This window comes from Paroedura picta, chromosome 1 (assembly GCF_049243985.1).
Source record: "Paroedura picta isolate Pp20150507F chromosome 1, Ppicta_v3.0, whole genome shotgun sequence".
NCBI classification, from domain to species: domain Eukaryota; kingdom Metazoa; phylum Chordata; class Lepidosauria; order Squamata; family Gekkonidae; genus Paroedura; species Paroedura picta.
In genome coordinates, this window is record NC_135369.1 from 137039321 (window position 1) to 137053373 (window position 14053).

Genomic DNA, 14053 nt, shown 5'->3' on the forward strand with positions numbered 1-14053 from the left:
CTTCTGAACATTATTCTCTCCACCAGGCTGAACTAAGATCAGAATTGTGACCACCGCCGCTATATGTTATATGTAACTTTTAATTGGGGTTTTTATGGGGATTTTATTGTGTTTTAACTATTTATGTTGTAAACCGCCCTGAGACCTATTGGGAGAAAGGCGGTCTAAAAATTAAATAATAATAATAATAATAATAATAATAATAATAATAATAATAATAATAATAATAATAATAATAATAATAATAGCCTCCTACTGCTGCCATTTTGTGAATAGTTCCATGTTGCATGGTACCCTTTTTCAAAATTCCTATAGAAACCCACATAGGCCTACCATAGTTGAGGATACCTTTTGGTATTGTATGAAAACTGGAATCAGCTTTCTCCCTTTGAGGCTATATGTCACTAATTAATTTTCAATATTGGTCCATCCATGGATACATAATAAATTAGAAGACTGGGGCCATGTATAAGGTGACCAGATTTTAACATTGGTAAAGTAGGGGGGGGGGGGGGTTCTTGATTAAAAATTTGGGTCCATTCCGTACAAGTTTAATGTAGCAGGAGTGTGGCAAATTGTAATTGCTACTAATATGCAGTTATGCACAACGTCGTACACAATCTGCCACACTCCTGAAACAGTCCCGCTAAAAGCACTTCGTTGTAGCACTTCCAGGGACATCCCTAGGGCCCATTCCGCACAAGGTTCAATGTGGCAAATTGCTTTCAGAAAAAAAAACCAGAATTTTAAAAAGTGGAAGTCGGCGTAACGCATACCTGTCTTTGTAGTGGAATCCAGTTGTGTTTCAATCATTTCCCACAGGTTTCCGGTCTCGGCAAAAATTGCTTGAAAGGAAGCGATTTTTTCCATGCTTTGTCCCGCCCCTGGCTGTCAATCAAGCGAGCAGCCAATGGGCGGTTGTTACCATGCTCCGGAAAAGCCCCTTTGCCTTTAAGAACAGTTAAAAAAAAAAGAAAAACACACATTGCAACGAATATGTCTTGATTCCTTGATTCCTTGTTTCCTCCTAACATAGAGACCCGTCTAGCTGGCAGCTGCCAATTCATCGTTGCCACGCTCTCCTGAATGAAAAAACAATCCCCCCGTGCACGGGCGCGATTTTCGGCCGAAAATAAAGGGAACTTGCAAACGGGGCTGTGTTGTGCTTGGTGACTTGAGGCGAGCTTTAAAGAAGCTTTAAAGCAGCTCTGTGGAAGGACTGCAGCCGGAGAAGCCTCGCTGGGTGAATGAAGGCTTGCCGGTTCATTGCTCTCCGCTCGCTCCGAGAAAAAAAAGTGGTGATCGCTTCGCCGGAAGTTCAGAGGAGAGAGCCAGGGGGAGGGACTTTGCTGAAACCGCAACAATGTTAACACACAGGTCTTTTTCGCTAGTGTTGCAGATTGCTTGCAAGAGTGTAGCGCTTTCCAGAGGGTGAATCCACCTTTTGGGATTTCCCTGGAAGCGCTACAACGAAGCACTTTTAGCGGGACTGTTTCAGGAGTGTGGCAGATTGTGTACGATGTCGTGCATAACTGCATAGTAGTAGCGATTACAATTTGCCACACTCCTGCAACATTCAACTTGTGCGGAATGGACCTAAAAGTGGATTCACCCTCTGGAAAGCGCTACACTCTTGCAAACAATCTGCAACAGTTTTGAAAACGTTCTGTGCGTTACCATTGTTGCGGTTTCAGCAAAGTCCCTCCCCCTGGCGCTCTCTGAACTTCCAGCGAAGCAATCGCCATTTTTTTTTTCTCTGAGCGAGCGGAGAGCAACGAACCGGTGAGCCTTCATTCACCCAGCGAGGCTTCTCCTGCTGCAGTCCCTCCAGAGAGCTGCTTTAAAACTTCCCTCAAGTCATGAAGCACAACACAGCCCCGTTTGCAAGTTCCCTTTATTTTCGGCCGAAAATCGCGCCCGTGCACGGGGGGGGGTTCACTCGGGGGGATGTGGCAACGATGAATCAGCAGCTCACATGCCAGCTGCCAGCTAGATGGGTCTCTATGTTAGGAGGAAGGAAGGAATCAAGGCATATTCGTTGCAACATGTGTGTGTGTGTGTTTTTAACTGTTCTTAAAGGCAAAGGGGCTTTTCCGGAGCATCGTAACAACCACCCATTGGCGGCTCATTTGATTGACGGCCAGGGGCGGGACAAAGCACGGGAAAAATCACTTCCTTTCTAGCGATTTTTGCCAAGACTGGAAACCTGTGGGAAACAATTGAAACGCAACTGGATACCACTACAAAGGCAGGTATGCGTTAAGCCGAATTCCACTATTTAAAATTCCGTTTTTTCTTTCCGAAAGCAATTTGCCACATTGAACCTTGTGCGGAATGGGGCTTGGTCTATACGGAGCAACAAAAAGTTTCATAGAACGCATAGAATGCAAAAATAGTATTGTAATATATATTTTTTAATTTCAGCATAAGTACAATTTGCCAGGTGCCCCCAGATGTCCCTCCAAAAGTGGGACAATCTGGTCACCTTAGCCATGTATAGACAGACCTTTCTATGATCTTGAGAAAAGGCCCTGGTTTGCCGAAAACTGAACTCTAATGCACCCGCATTTGGTGACATTAACCCTCCCAAATCACAAAAAAACACCTGCAGTTTTAAAGTCTTTGGCTGTTGCTTGACAACTACAACAGCTTTCGGTCCTTGGTTTCTCTTAGTAAAAGGCAGGGAAAGAGGCAGGGTCCTTTGAGAGGGGACTCACTTGGGCCAGGGCCAGCAGCAGTCTCTGGGTGACTTATTATCACCTGACTTGCATGACGCACTCAAGTCCAGCTGCTTACTGCTGTTCAACTTCACAAAAGCCAGATGAACTGAGAAACTCAGGTTTGAATCTGCACTCTGCCATGGAAATTCAGTGAGGGGTGACTTTGGCCCAGTCACAGACTTTCAGTCTAACTGACTAAGGTTCTTGTGAGGATAATATGGAGGAGAGTAGAATGATGTAAATTTCTTTGGTTCCACATTGTGGAAAAAGCCATATGAAAATGAAATAAATATATCTGAAGGGCAGGCAGATTAAAGGGGGTTAGTTGGTGAGTCAGGAGAAAAGGAAGCAGAGAAAGGGGATTTTCAGAAAAGGCCAAATCTGGATATTTAAAACCAGAGACTTGAGCCAGGAACAAACAAGACAAACCTTTTTACAAACCAGAAAAATGCCCAGGTTTGAAGAAAAAAATCTGGAAACAAAACAAAATATTGGGGCTTAAAAATAAAATCAATGCATGTACCTTTAATAAATGAACTTTCTTAGTGGGGTCAGGCTCTGCGGCAACTACCTGACACCACTCAACGTGCAGTACTAGTTCTTCCTGCCTGCTACTATTCAACAGCCACCCCATGAAAGTGTGGTGAAGTGATTAGAGTTTCATATTAGCATTTGGGAGACTCAGGTTTTAATCCCCACTCTGCCATGGGGGCTCACATGGCCACCCTGGGCCAGTTATACACACTCAGCCTCATCTACCTCACTGGGTTATTTTAAGGATAAAATGGAGGAGAGGAGAATAAGCCATTTTAAGTCCCTCGCAGAAGATAGAGGTTGGCTGGAGGGTGAGAAGGAAAGAAAAAAGCAGGAAAGGAGAGAGACCACGGACGCTTTCAGGGAAGGGAAAGAAGTACGGGGAAATTAAATCCACAAGTTTTCCTCCTTGCACATTCATGATTTCCTTCTAAAACATCAAGCTCACATTCAGATGGACGGGAAGCTTTTATGTACTCATCACTATCTTCATTAGAATGTGAAAATTTTAAAAAAGGTCTTGAAAAGACTCAGACTAAGAGAACCTGAAATGATCTGGTTTTTAACATAAGCTGTTATTAACTTTGTTTTTTAAAGGTAAGAAAAGCATGAATGAGAATGGGAAAATATTTATTTATTTATTTATTTATTTATTTATTTATTTATTTATTTATTTATTTATTTATTTATTTATTTATTTATTTATTTATTTACCGCCCTCCCTTCAGGCTCAGGGCAGTTTACATAACAAAGAGGAAACACATATAACAACGAAGAACAGCATAATTCATAAATTCGGATAGACAATAGTGACAGTGATTTCAACTTGTGATAACAGTGTGTATAACATCAAGTTAGCTTGCTAACTATGCTACAGTGACTCCATGGGTAGACTGGTGCAGGATTCATGGATAGGGGTTTTCTGGGGGCCCAGTAGATACTGTTGTTTCGGTCTGCGTCAACCAAATGCCTGGTGGAAGAGCTCCATTTTGCAGGCCCTGTGGAATTGTGGAAGTTCAGGCAAGGCCCTGATCTCTTCAGGGAGCTTGTTCCACCAGGTGGGGGCCAGGTCTGGCCCTGATTGAGGTGTGACGTGCTTCTTTGGGGCCAGGGATCTGATCTGGAATTCAACTGGGAGCCAGTGCAGTTGCTGGAGAGTGGACTAGATGTGGGACTGCCATGGCGTTCCTGTGAGGATGCTGGCCACAGCATTCTGGACCAGTTGCAATTTCTGGATAAAGGTTAAGGTTAGACCTGCATACAGCGAAATGCAGAAGTCTAGTCTAGCAGTGACCATTCCATGGATCACTATAACTAGGTGATCCGGGGCCAGGTAGGGCACTAGTACTTTGACTTGGCATAGATGGTAGAAACCCAGCCACGTTACTCTTGTGACCTATGCCTCCACAGAAAGGGAGGCATCGAGCATCACACCCAGGTTCCTGGCAGTTGGATCTTTACAATGCAACATCTGAGCATTATTTCCTTTATTTATTTATTCAATATATATACCACCCCTCACTGTGATGTTTTGTGGCTGGTTAGTTGTAAATTAGTAAATAGAGACAGAAATGCAAATTCAAATTCCTTGAGTGCAGCTAAGCCCTGAAATACATAATTCTGTTCCAGCCATTAGCTGAAATGCACAGTAGTTACAAATTCAAAATACAAATAACAGACCTTAGGGCAGATGTACAAGTTGCATGGTCTACAGACCAATTTCTGTTAGTTTCCAACCAGGGATGTAATTCAAAGATGCACACAAGCCCAAGTTTGATTGAGATCATTACATGGGAACAGAAGGGACCTATTCCTCCAACCCAGGGAGCTGTTATTTGCCTGTTGCCCAGAATTGCCATTTAGTCATATTCTGCACAGTCCATTTCAATTGACCTTCATTATGATGTGATAAGTCAGATCAGGAAGGTTCTCAAACTTACTAATGAGACAGCTTTAGGACTCTGAACTGCATATGCCAGCAATAAAACTCACCTGCAACCTGTAGCAGCTCACCCGTTCCTCCCCCATGTCTACGAACACTGTGCTCAAATGCTTCTTTTAGAGATGAACCTTTGATCTGTAGCAAATCAAAAGTGCCTCCAAAGGGCAGTACAGCTAGCAGCTCTTCCAAAGTAATAGTACCTGAATATAATGGAACAGTGTTTTTACCATGCAATGTATTGTAGTACCCATCACTGTAATATAGTCTAAAGTAGGGAAAAGGCTGACATAAACACAGGAATCCAAAGTACAAATTCCTGCACCATGATGAATCTTACTGACTTGGCAAGTCATAATGTAAAGCATCCTAAAGCTAGGATACAAAAGTTATAGTTCCAATGTCCTCCTAACTGGAGATAGCCAATGTCAAAACGAAGGAAGGCCTGGAGAATCATTGTCCATGGGGTCGCACCTAACAACAACAACAATTATTTTATTTGTAAAGGTATATGTCGCCCTTCCCCGAGCTTCTAGTTGAACAATATGATGTCCAAGGAAGAAAGTGGCACAACAAAAACATCATAGTGGTGAAATAAAGGAGGAAAGTTATAAGAAACATCTAGCTAGGGCAGAGTTTGCACTTACTTTGTTTTGTCAATCCTGTTGAATTCAGATCTTTGAACTCGGATCTTCCTCTTCCTCCCCCCTCCCCATTGAAACAGGAAAGTGTTCTGCACGTGGTTAGGGTAGTTCAGAAGGGGGGGGGGAGCCAAGCCTCTTTCTTTCTTTTCTTGAAGGGGGGGGGGAGAGAGGAGCCAAGCAGGGAGCCTCTTTCTTGTCTTGGACAGGGGAGGGGGAGAGGATCAAAAAAGGCAGAGAAGGGAGAAAAAATCCAAGAGCGACAGAAGTTGAGAGAAATTAGGGGCTTCTCCTTTAAGGCAGGTTTGTCACATGACCACCACCTGTGGCCAATCACAGGTCCTCTACCACGGAGGAGAGCCCAGATTCAAAACAGCCTTTAAATATTGAGGGTAAGATATGGCACAATAAAGGCAGGGTCACTCCGGATCAATCCTTCTTGCTGCAGAAGGAAATTTTAAATCTCCCAAAATCAAAACGGAAATTGCATTCTGTGTAGAGGGCAGGGACTGAATCGATCTGGGGTTGGAATAAGAGCTCCATGCGGTTTACACCCTGGTTAGTTCTCAGAAGTGTGAGAGAAGAAGAGCAGAGTAAATTGAGTTGCCTTTTAAAAGCAACTGTAACACTATATATACCATTATTGCTTCGTTCATCAATGGGTGCCCGTATTCCACCGCCATTCAGGATGCACATTGAAACGTGATTCCACTGATTATCATCTGGATGTCTAAGATTATTGTAAACCTAAAACATTCACAAAGAAAATATTTCCTATCATTTCCCAGTCTTTTGCTTTAGTTTAGCTTCGAGGATTCTTGCAGCTCATTCTTGAAAAGTACCTTATAAACTGGTGGTAAAAAGAATTTGTGGATTTGGGGGGTGGAGACACCCCTTTGTTGTTATACTACTTCAAGTTATTTTAAGCGTTTTGGGATATAAACTGAAAACAATAAAAGCAGTGCTATTCTATGACAAATGTTAAGCCTTCTAATAATTTTGATTGTAAGCACAGCAGAGGGGTGAAATTATGCATTGGCTTGTATCCACTCTTCCAAGACAGGTTTTGTGAGAGGAGCAAGGGCTTAATAACTTCTAATACTTTTTAAAAACAGAAATGTCATCAAAAGTATTTAACTGGGATAGGGACCGCCTATCTCAATATGTCACCTTAAGGGGGGCATTATACTCTGCCAATTCCACCAGGCTAGTGACCCCTGGCACCAAAAAGGTGCGTCTAGCCTCGGTCACGGTCAGGGTCTTTTTCATCCTTGGCCCTGGCCTGGTGGAATGACCTCCCAAGTGAGATCAGGACCTTGTCGGAACTCCAACAGTTCTGCAGGGCCTGTAAAATGGAGTTCTTCCTCCAGGTCTTTGGTTGAGACAAGCACGGATATAATCAGGTAATAATGGGCCTACCCCTATACACATTTCCCTCTTCTTTTCACTGTTATCTTTTTAAAAAATAGCTTCATCGATCAGTGGATGGCCAATTAATGGACAGAGATACTAATCCTTGTGTATGGATCAATAAGTTTTTAATAATGTTTATAATGTTTTATGATGTTTTACTCATGTTGTATTTTACTTTATTGTTAGCTGCCCTGAGACTTTCAGTGAAGGGGGATATAAATTAAATAAATAAGTGTTTAAATAATTATATCAACAATGAAGCTCCAAAGTTGACATCTCACTAGCAAAGAAAGTTTCTTTTTGCCATTTTTTTTAAAATAAGAAAACTGCATAGTATTTTAAATAATTCCTACTTAAAACAATCATATAAAAAGTTAATGGCTTTATTAGGTCTTGTATACAAGTATTTACTTCATTCATAACTGGCCTTTCTCCACAATAGGGATCCAAAGCAGCTTGTCATTCTCTTCACAACAGGTGATGTGAGGTCGGTTAGGCTGACAAAATATAACTGGCCTGAAGTCACCCAGTGAGCTTCCACTGTGGACTAAGATCCAGGTCTCCAAATTCCTAGTCTGATGCTGGCTCTTGGTAGTAAGTATCAGTTTCCCAAAGCAGGAAATGTAAGTAACTTCAAATAAGGTCTAATTTTTAACAAATTGTTTTTTGTCATAGTAAAAATCTACTTATCAAGTGAATAACAACGCAACATTGTGAAGTGCCTTCTTTCTTACCACAGCATCACAAATCAGATTTCCCATGTTACATTCTTGGTAACGGCAAGCTTCATTCGTACCATTCAGGTATACAATGGTTTTCCCTATCTCCTGGGAAGAAAAGTTATTCAGCTGGACCCTCATCTCGTCAACTTTGGCCTTCACCTCTGCGTCTAAAACAGAAGCAGGACATGGTAAACACTACTGTGAGCTGGATGACAAACAAGGATTGCTAAACTGTTCATCCACTGTTATGTGATGTAAGTAAGTATGTAGTGCTATTTAGAATCTCTCAGGGCCTTTTCGCACAGGGATCTTTGTTGCAAATTGTTTGCGGAATGAAAAATCGCCATTTAAAATAGTGGAATTCGTCGTTTTGCACACCTGGCTTTGTAGTGGAATCAGTTGCGTTTTTTAGCGTTTCCCACAGGCTTCCGGTCTCGGCAGAAATCGCTAGAAAGGAAGCGCTATTGCCAAGCTCGTCCCGCCCCTGGCCGTCAAGCAGCCAATGGGCAGCCGTTAGCATGCTCCCAAACAGCCGCTTTCCCTTTAAGAAAGGTTTAAAAAAAAAAACAACAGACCCATAGCAACGAATCTGTGTAGATTCGTTGCTACGGAGAGACCCATCCAGCTGCCTAATGTGAGCTGTCGTTTGATTGTATGATCGTTTGCACGCTGCCTCGAGTGATAAAAAAAAATTCCCCCCCCCCCTTCTCACGGGCTTGATTTTCGGCTGAATTTATGTGTAAAAAATAAAGGGACTTTATTTCAGCAAACGGGCTTTTAAGTGGTTTGTGCTTAGTGACTAAAGGTGAAGGAATGAAGCCAGGGAAGCCTCTAAACAGAAAGAGGCTCGCCGGTGCGTTTATCCCCGCTCGCTCCGAGAAAAAAAAATGGCGATCGCTTCGCCGGAAGCTCAGAGAAGAGAGCCAGGGGGAGGGACTTTGAAGAACCAGCAACAATGGTAACGCACAGGTCTTTAGCGCTAGTGTTGCAGATTGGTTGCAGGAGTGTATCGCTATCCGGAGGGTGAATCCACTTTTCTGGATTCCCCTGAAAGCGCTAAAACGAAGCGCTTATTGCTGATCGGTTTCAGGAGTGTTGCAGATTGTCTACGACATCGTGGGTAATGCCAAATTAGTAGCGTTTTCAATTAGCAACCATTGTGCTATTTTTAAGCCGTGGGAAATGGCCCTCAGTTCTCAGGACAAGATAACATACTCAGCATGGCTGGTCACTTGTGGAGATGCCTCCATGCTTGGGTGGAGATGGATGGGGCTAACAACAAGTTGCTTTTAATTACTTCTTTTCACAACTGGGAAAGTTTCTGCCATTCATTACTAACCTTGCCATTTTTATTTCCCCAGTGTTTTTGTAAAGGACAACTGAACTGACTGATCGGCTTTTATAGCAAAGAATTATCATACTGCATATTAAGGATGTTGTGACACAGTTTACTACTGCACTACTAATTTATTTTCTCGTACTACCTCAGACCAACATAGCTACCCAATTGAATCCGTTCATCCACAGAAAGAGATTTTTTTCTCATACCTTCAGGGGTACTGCTGTTGAGTAGGATTGGATTTCCTGAGGCACTGATCACATTTCCTTGATCATCAAATACAACGTTCAAATAACCAAGATATTTTCCAAAAGCATAAGCTTGAACAACAGGTACAAGAGGGCCATGATCAGACTTCACCATGAATGGATAATCACCAGCTGGTATATCATTTGAAGGTGGAGTCCCTGTAAAAATGATCAAAAACCAGCTTTCAATGTACATACAAAATATATGACCTTTATTAAAACATTTGTACTCCATCCTACTCTCACATAAGGGCTATTTCAGCTCAGATTTTCCAAGTTAATCAAAAGTTCTTCAAAATAAATCTTTTGATCTCTTTGTAAGGCTGTTCTAGGGAACAAGGGATGCAACCGAAAATCCCCAAAACCAGTGGAAGAAGTTCTCACAGCCCTGACAGATAGGACAGGGTACAAAATAAGTTTTGCAACCTGACTTTGGAAGATTTTTTTTAAAGGAAAAGTGGTATTAATGAGTAATTTGAAAAATTTGGTTTAGTTGCATGATTTAAAATAAAGAAAAAAGGATTTTAATTAAAAATATGAGTAAGTAGGACCAAACAGAACTGATTAAATGAACTGGTTTAAGAATTGAAAATAAGGTAAAATATTTGGGTATAATGTTGACAAACAAATTGTATGGAATGAATTTTAAAATGATTTATTGAAATGGGACAAATTGAAACTGCATCTTTGGGGGATAAAACAGTGATCAAAATTAATGTCTTACCTACTGATTTCAGATGTACCGTTTAAACAATGGCAAAAAGCTTTACCAAAATGTATTTGGCAAGAAGAAAAGCCACAAATTAAATATAAGATACTGCAAGAGGAGGCTTTGGATTAGAAAATATGCTTTGCCACATGTTGTCCTGTATAGTTGGAAGAATAGTTATTATTGAAAAATGAAAGATGATCAGAATTAGAAGGTCATGATTTAAGGTTTGGATGGCATATTTATGGTATGATAAAGACAAAGTTAATGTGGATATAAAAATCATTATATTAGATCTCCAATATTGAGAATATATAATATAATACACACAAGGCAAGGTTTTATTTTAAATCACCGCTGTGAATTTCAACATGCGAAGCTTTTTACAGATATGAAATGTTAATAAAAGATAAGTGACTGACATACTGAGAAATATTAGACTTCCCCCAAGGGGAGTGCCTGATTTACAGAGATTGGACTTCTCCTAAGAGAAGTGTGAAATGAAATCAAGGGAAAACTTAATAAGAGAAGGATTTAATTGTCAATGTTTTTCTATGCACAGTTGCTAGAAAGATTTAAAGTAGATAAAAAGCTGCATATTTTGAAGATGCTAAAATTATATTTGAGATGGAATTATGTACAAATGACGAACATGTTATTGCAAAAATGTGTAAACTTTTATTGAAATATGACACAGAAGAACAGGGAAACAATTTATGATAAAATGGAGTAGACATTTTGGATGTAATATACAAATGGAACAATGGGGAAAATGTGGTTGAAGGGGATCAAATTTACATTAATTTCTATCTTTAAAGAAAATGCTTATAAAATAATGTATAGGTGGTATATGACTCCAAATAAATTGGGTAAATAAAATAAATAGCTTTTTCTGACGCACATGAGATTACACTCTGAGTACAGAACTTAATGATAGCGAAGAGTGGTGACTTTAGGGACATAACATAGGAATTGGTCTCCAAAAAGGATAAAATTTACACATATTGGTTGGAGCCATAATTTACAGATCCCACTCAACCATTCAGCTATACACTATAGAGAGTTCTATATAGGTATATTTCTATATAGAGTGTATTATCATAATCCTGACCACTGAGGAAGACCCGGAAGGGTCGAAACGCGTTTGGTCCTTGGTCCTGTTAGTTCGGTATAGTTTTTATGAAGTTTTTATTCTGTTTTTAATTGTGCACTATAATAAATAATTAACAAGTTTTACATTATTTTTATTGTTCAGCTCAACTTTTGAGTTCCTTCCTAAAATGTAAAAAAATCAAATCAATGCTGAAAATGTGAATAACATGAAGGAACCCTTTAACATATGTGGTAGTAAAAAAAAAAAGAAACGTTGGATACAAATGCATGCATACATGCAAAAGAGTTTGAGATATTTTGAGAGAGTTTGAGAGAGTTTGAGAAAAAGAGATATTAATCTATATATGAGACCAGAAGCTTTTCTTTTAGGACTGATAAGCACCTGGAAAATAGAATCTACAGAGATGGCTAAACTCATGGTATTGATTAGAGAAAAGACTCTCTTATGACTAAATGGAACCTTCTTTTATGACCAATTGCCTCCCCCCATATACTTCTTGCACGAAAGAGAAAAAAATTATCTGATGATTTGCAGTTTCAAGGATTAAAGACAAAATCTTTTGTAAATAATTTTAATCTTTAATAAATTATCTCATTATAAATTGATAAATTTGAATTATAGTCCTGGTCAACTGGAAAATCTTATTGTGATGAATTCATCTTACCTATTCTTTGTTCCTTTTTCCATTCTTTCCCCCCTTTCTTATGTATATTCTTTAGAATTTTTATATTTTTGTACTTATTTTAAACAATTTGCTCATTGAGCCATGCAATAGGTTGAAGCAGAAACCATAAATACACCCCTGCACGACACGTTCTTTCTTTATATCGGAGCCTTCATGACCACTGTGTTCTTGTCATTATTATGATAACCAGGGTAAAAGCCTGTTGTATCCAGGAATACAACAGGTTCTAGAGCTTGGCGGTGGGAAGAGGACGGGTAGGAGTTGTTCAGTCTGTAAGGGCATGGGGTTGAATGTGTGTGTTGTGTGGGAGGTTGTGGTGGCGTGGTGACAAATGAGGGCATGGGTGTGGAGATATGGGTGTCAAGAACCTGTGGTGTGAAATGTTCATTGACTGCGGGAGAGAACTGACCTTTGGAAATTGTGGCATAGTGGTTATAGATGAGCTTTCCAGAGCCATGTCTTCAGATATATGAAGGGAAAATCAGACTGGAGACTCTTCTTAGGGGGAGATCACATGGCAACCAATTCCTCCCAGTTCTGTATCATTTCCCTTCTTGTGTGAATTAGGCCACAGACACTGAAATGCCCCCCTGCCCAAATCTATATGGGGTATTCACAGTATACAGGTGTCCACCCTGCTCCTTCTGTCTCCATTTTTTCACTGTTGATAAAATGTTATGTGCCCACATGCTCCTTTCATGCTTGCCTATTAGAAAAGAAGAACTGGATTTTTGTACCCTGTTGTTCACTGCCCAAAGGAGTCTACAAACACCTTTTCCCTTCGTCTCCCCACAACAGACTACTTGTAAGAGATGTGGGGCTGTGAGAGGTCTGAGAGAACTGGGAATAGGCCGCAGTGCCAGCAGGCCTCAGGTGTCTCAAAGCATTTTCCAACCATCTTCCCTTCCTCTCCCCATAGGAGACTTGATGGAAGTCTCACATGGAAGCTGGCAACCCAAAGAGGAGGTCTTTTTGTGCACAGCAGTCTTGATGTTAGTAAGGGTTTTTATACTGTTTTTTTTTAATTTGCCAGGCCAAAGTTGAAAAAAATCATTACAGTTCCCCTGTTTCTCCAGCCATTTACTTGTTCACTATTTACAGTTTCATGCTGTAAATATTCTTTATTTAGATCTTCCTGCACTTTTTAGACTCACAGGACTGATGCTGGTCTGTCTGTTTGAGCCTCAGAATACAAACAGTTGCTGGTAAGGGCTGGCCATAGCCCATAGCCCAGGAGGGACACCCCCCCCCCCACCACCACTCCCTCCCAATTGCAGTCTGCAAGCCTCTGCCATAGTATCTAGATCGCTGCTCATCTCTTCTTTCTTTCTTTAGCTTTCTTTCTTTCTTTATGGTCATTTAGATCAAGAATTTATATGCACTACTATACAATAGCAGTTTGTAAAAGGGAGGGTAATACATTAAAAGGTTAAAAATGCATCAACAATAAAACACAAAACTTCTCCACCATAAAAGCCAACATTTAGAATCATTAACTGCCGTTGACTATTTTACAAGGATAAAATGATCCATAAAAGCAATAAAACTAGTAAAGCTGTTAAAATATAAAACAAAAGACAAGATTAAGAGACGTGCGATAATATCTACTAACCAAAAAACATAAGAAGTTCTGTGGACCTATTATAGCTGTACATGAGTGACCCAATCTTTCCTAATTCTTAAAGCTAGCTACGCAAATTTTGCTACTTTGCTAGTTACCAGATTATCTGTTAGCAATATTTGCAGGCGATGCTTTCTCAGGTCATGAGGGTATTCTGTAAGCATTGGTACTAATGCACCTGTGCGAAGATGATTATACAGCTTGCACTCAAATAAAATGTGTTCTGTGTTCTCTACTTGACCCTCATTGCAGATACAGAGTCGATCCTTGAGAGGGAGTCCATCAAATTTCCCACTCAAGTAAGCAGAGGGGAGGGCATTGTGACGAAGGAAGTTAAAGGATCTCCTGTGCTCAGGGTTTACCACTTT

General features: G+C 40.5%; 1 protein-coding gene across 1 annotated transcript in view; it reads right to left on the reverse strand.

Moving 5' to 3' along the window:
* The window catches only part of NT5E (5'-nucleotidase ecto), a 39043-nt gene that overhangs the window by 5279 nt on the left and 19711 nt on the right, over nt 1-14053 (reverse strand). Inside the window, exons 4-7 of the mRNA XM_077305242.1 lie at nt 9518-9715; nt 7982-8136; nt 6473-6581; nt 5247-5396 (exon numbers count right to left, since the gene is read on the reverse strand). Coding sequence (XP_077161357.1) covers nt 5247-5396; nt 6473-6581; nt 7982-8136; nt 9518-9715 — 612 coding nt within the window. The remainder of the gene's footprint in view (nt 1-5246; nt 5397-6472; nt 6582-7981; nt 8137-9517; nt 9716-14053) is intronic.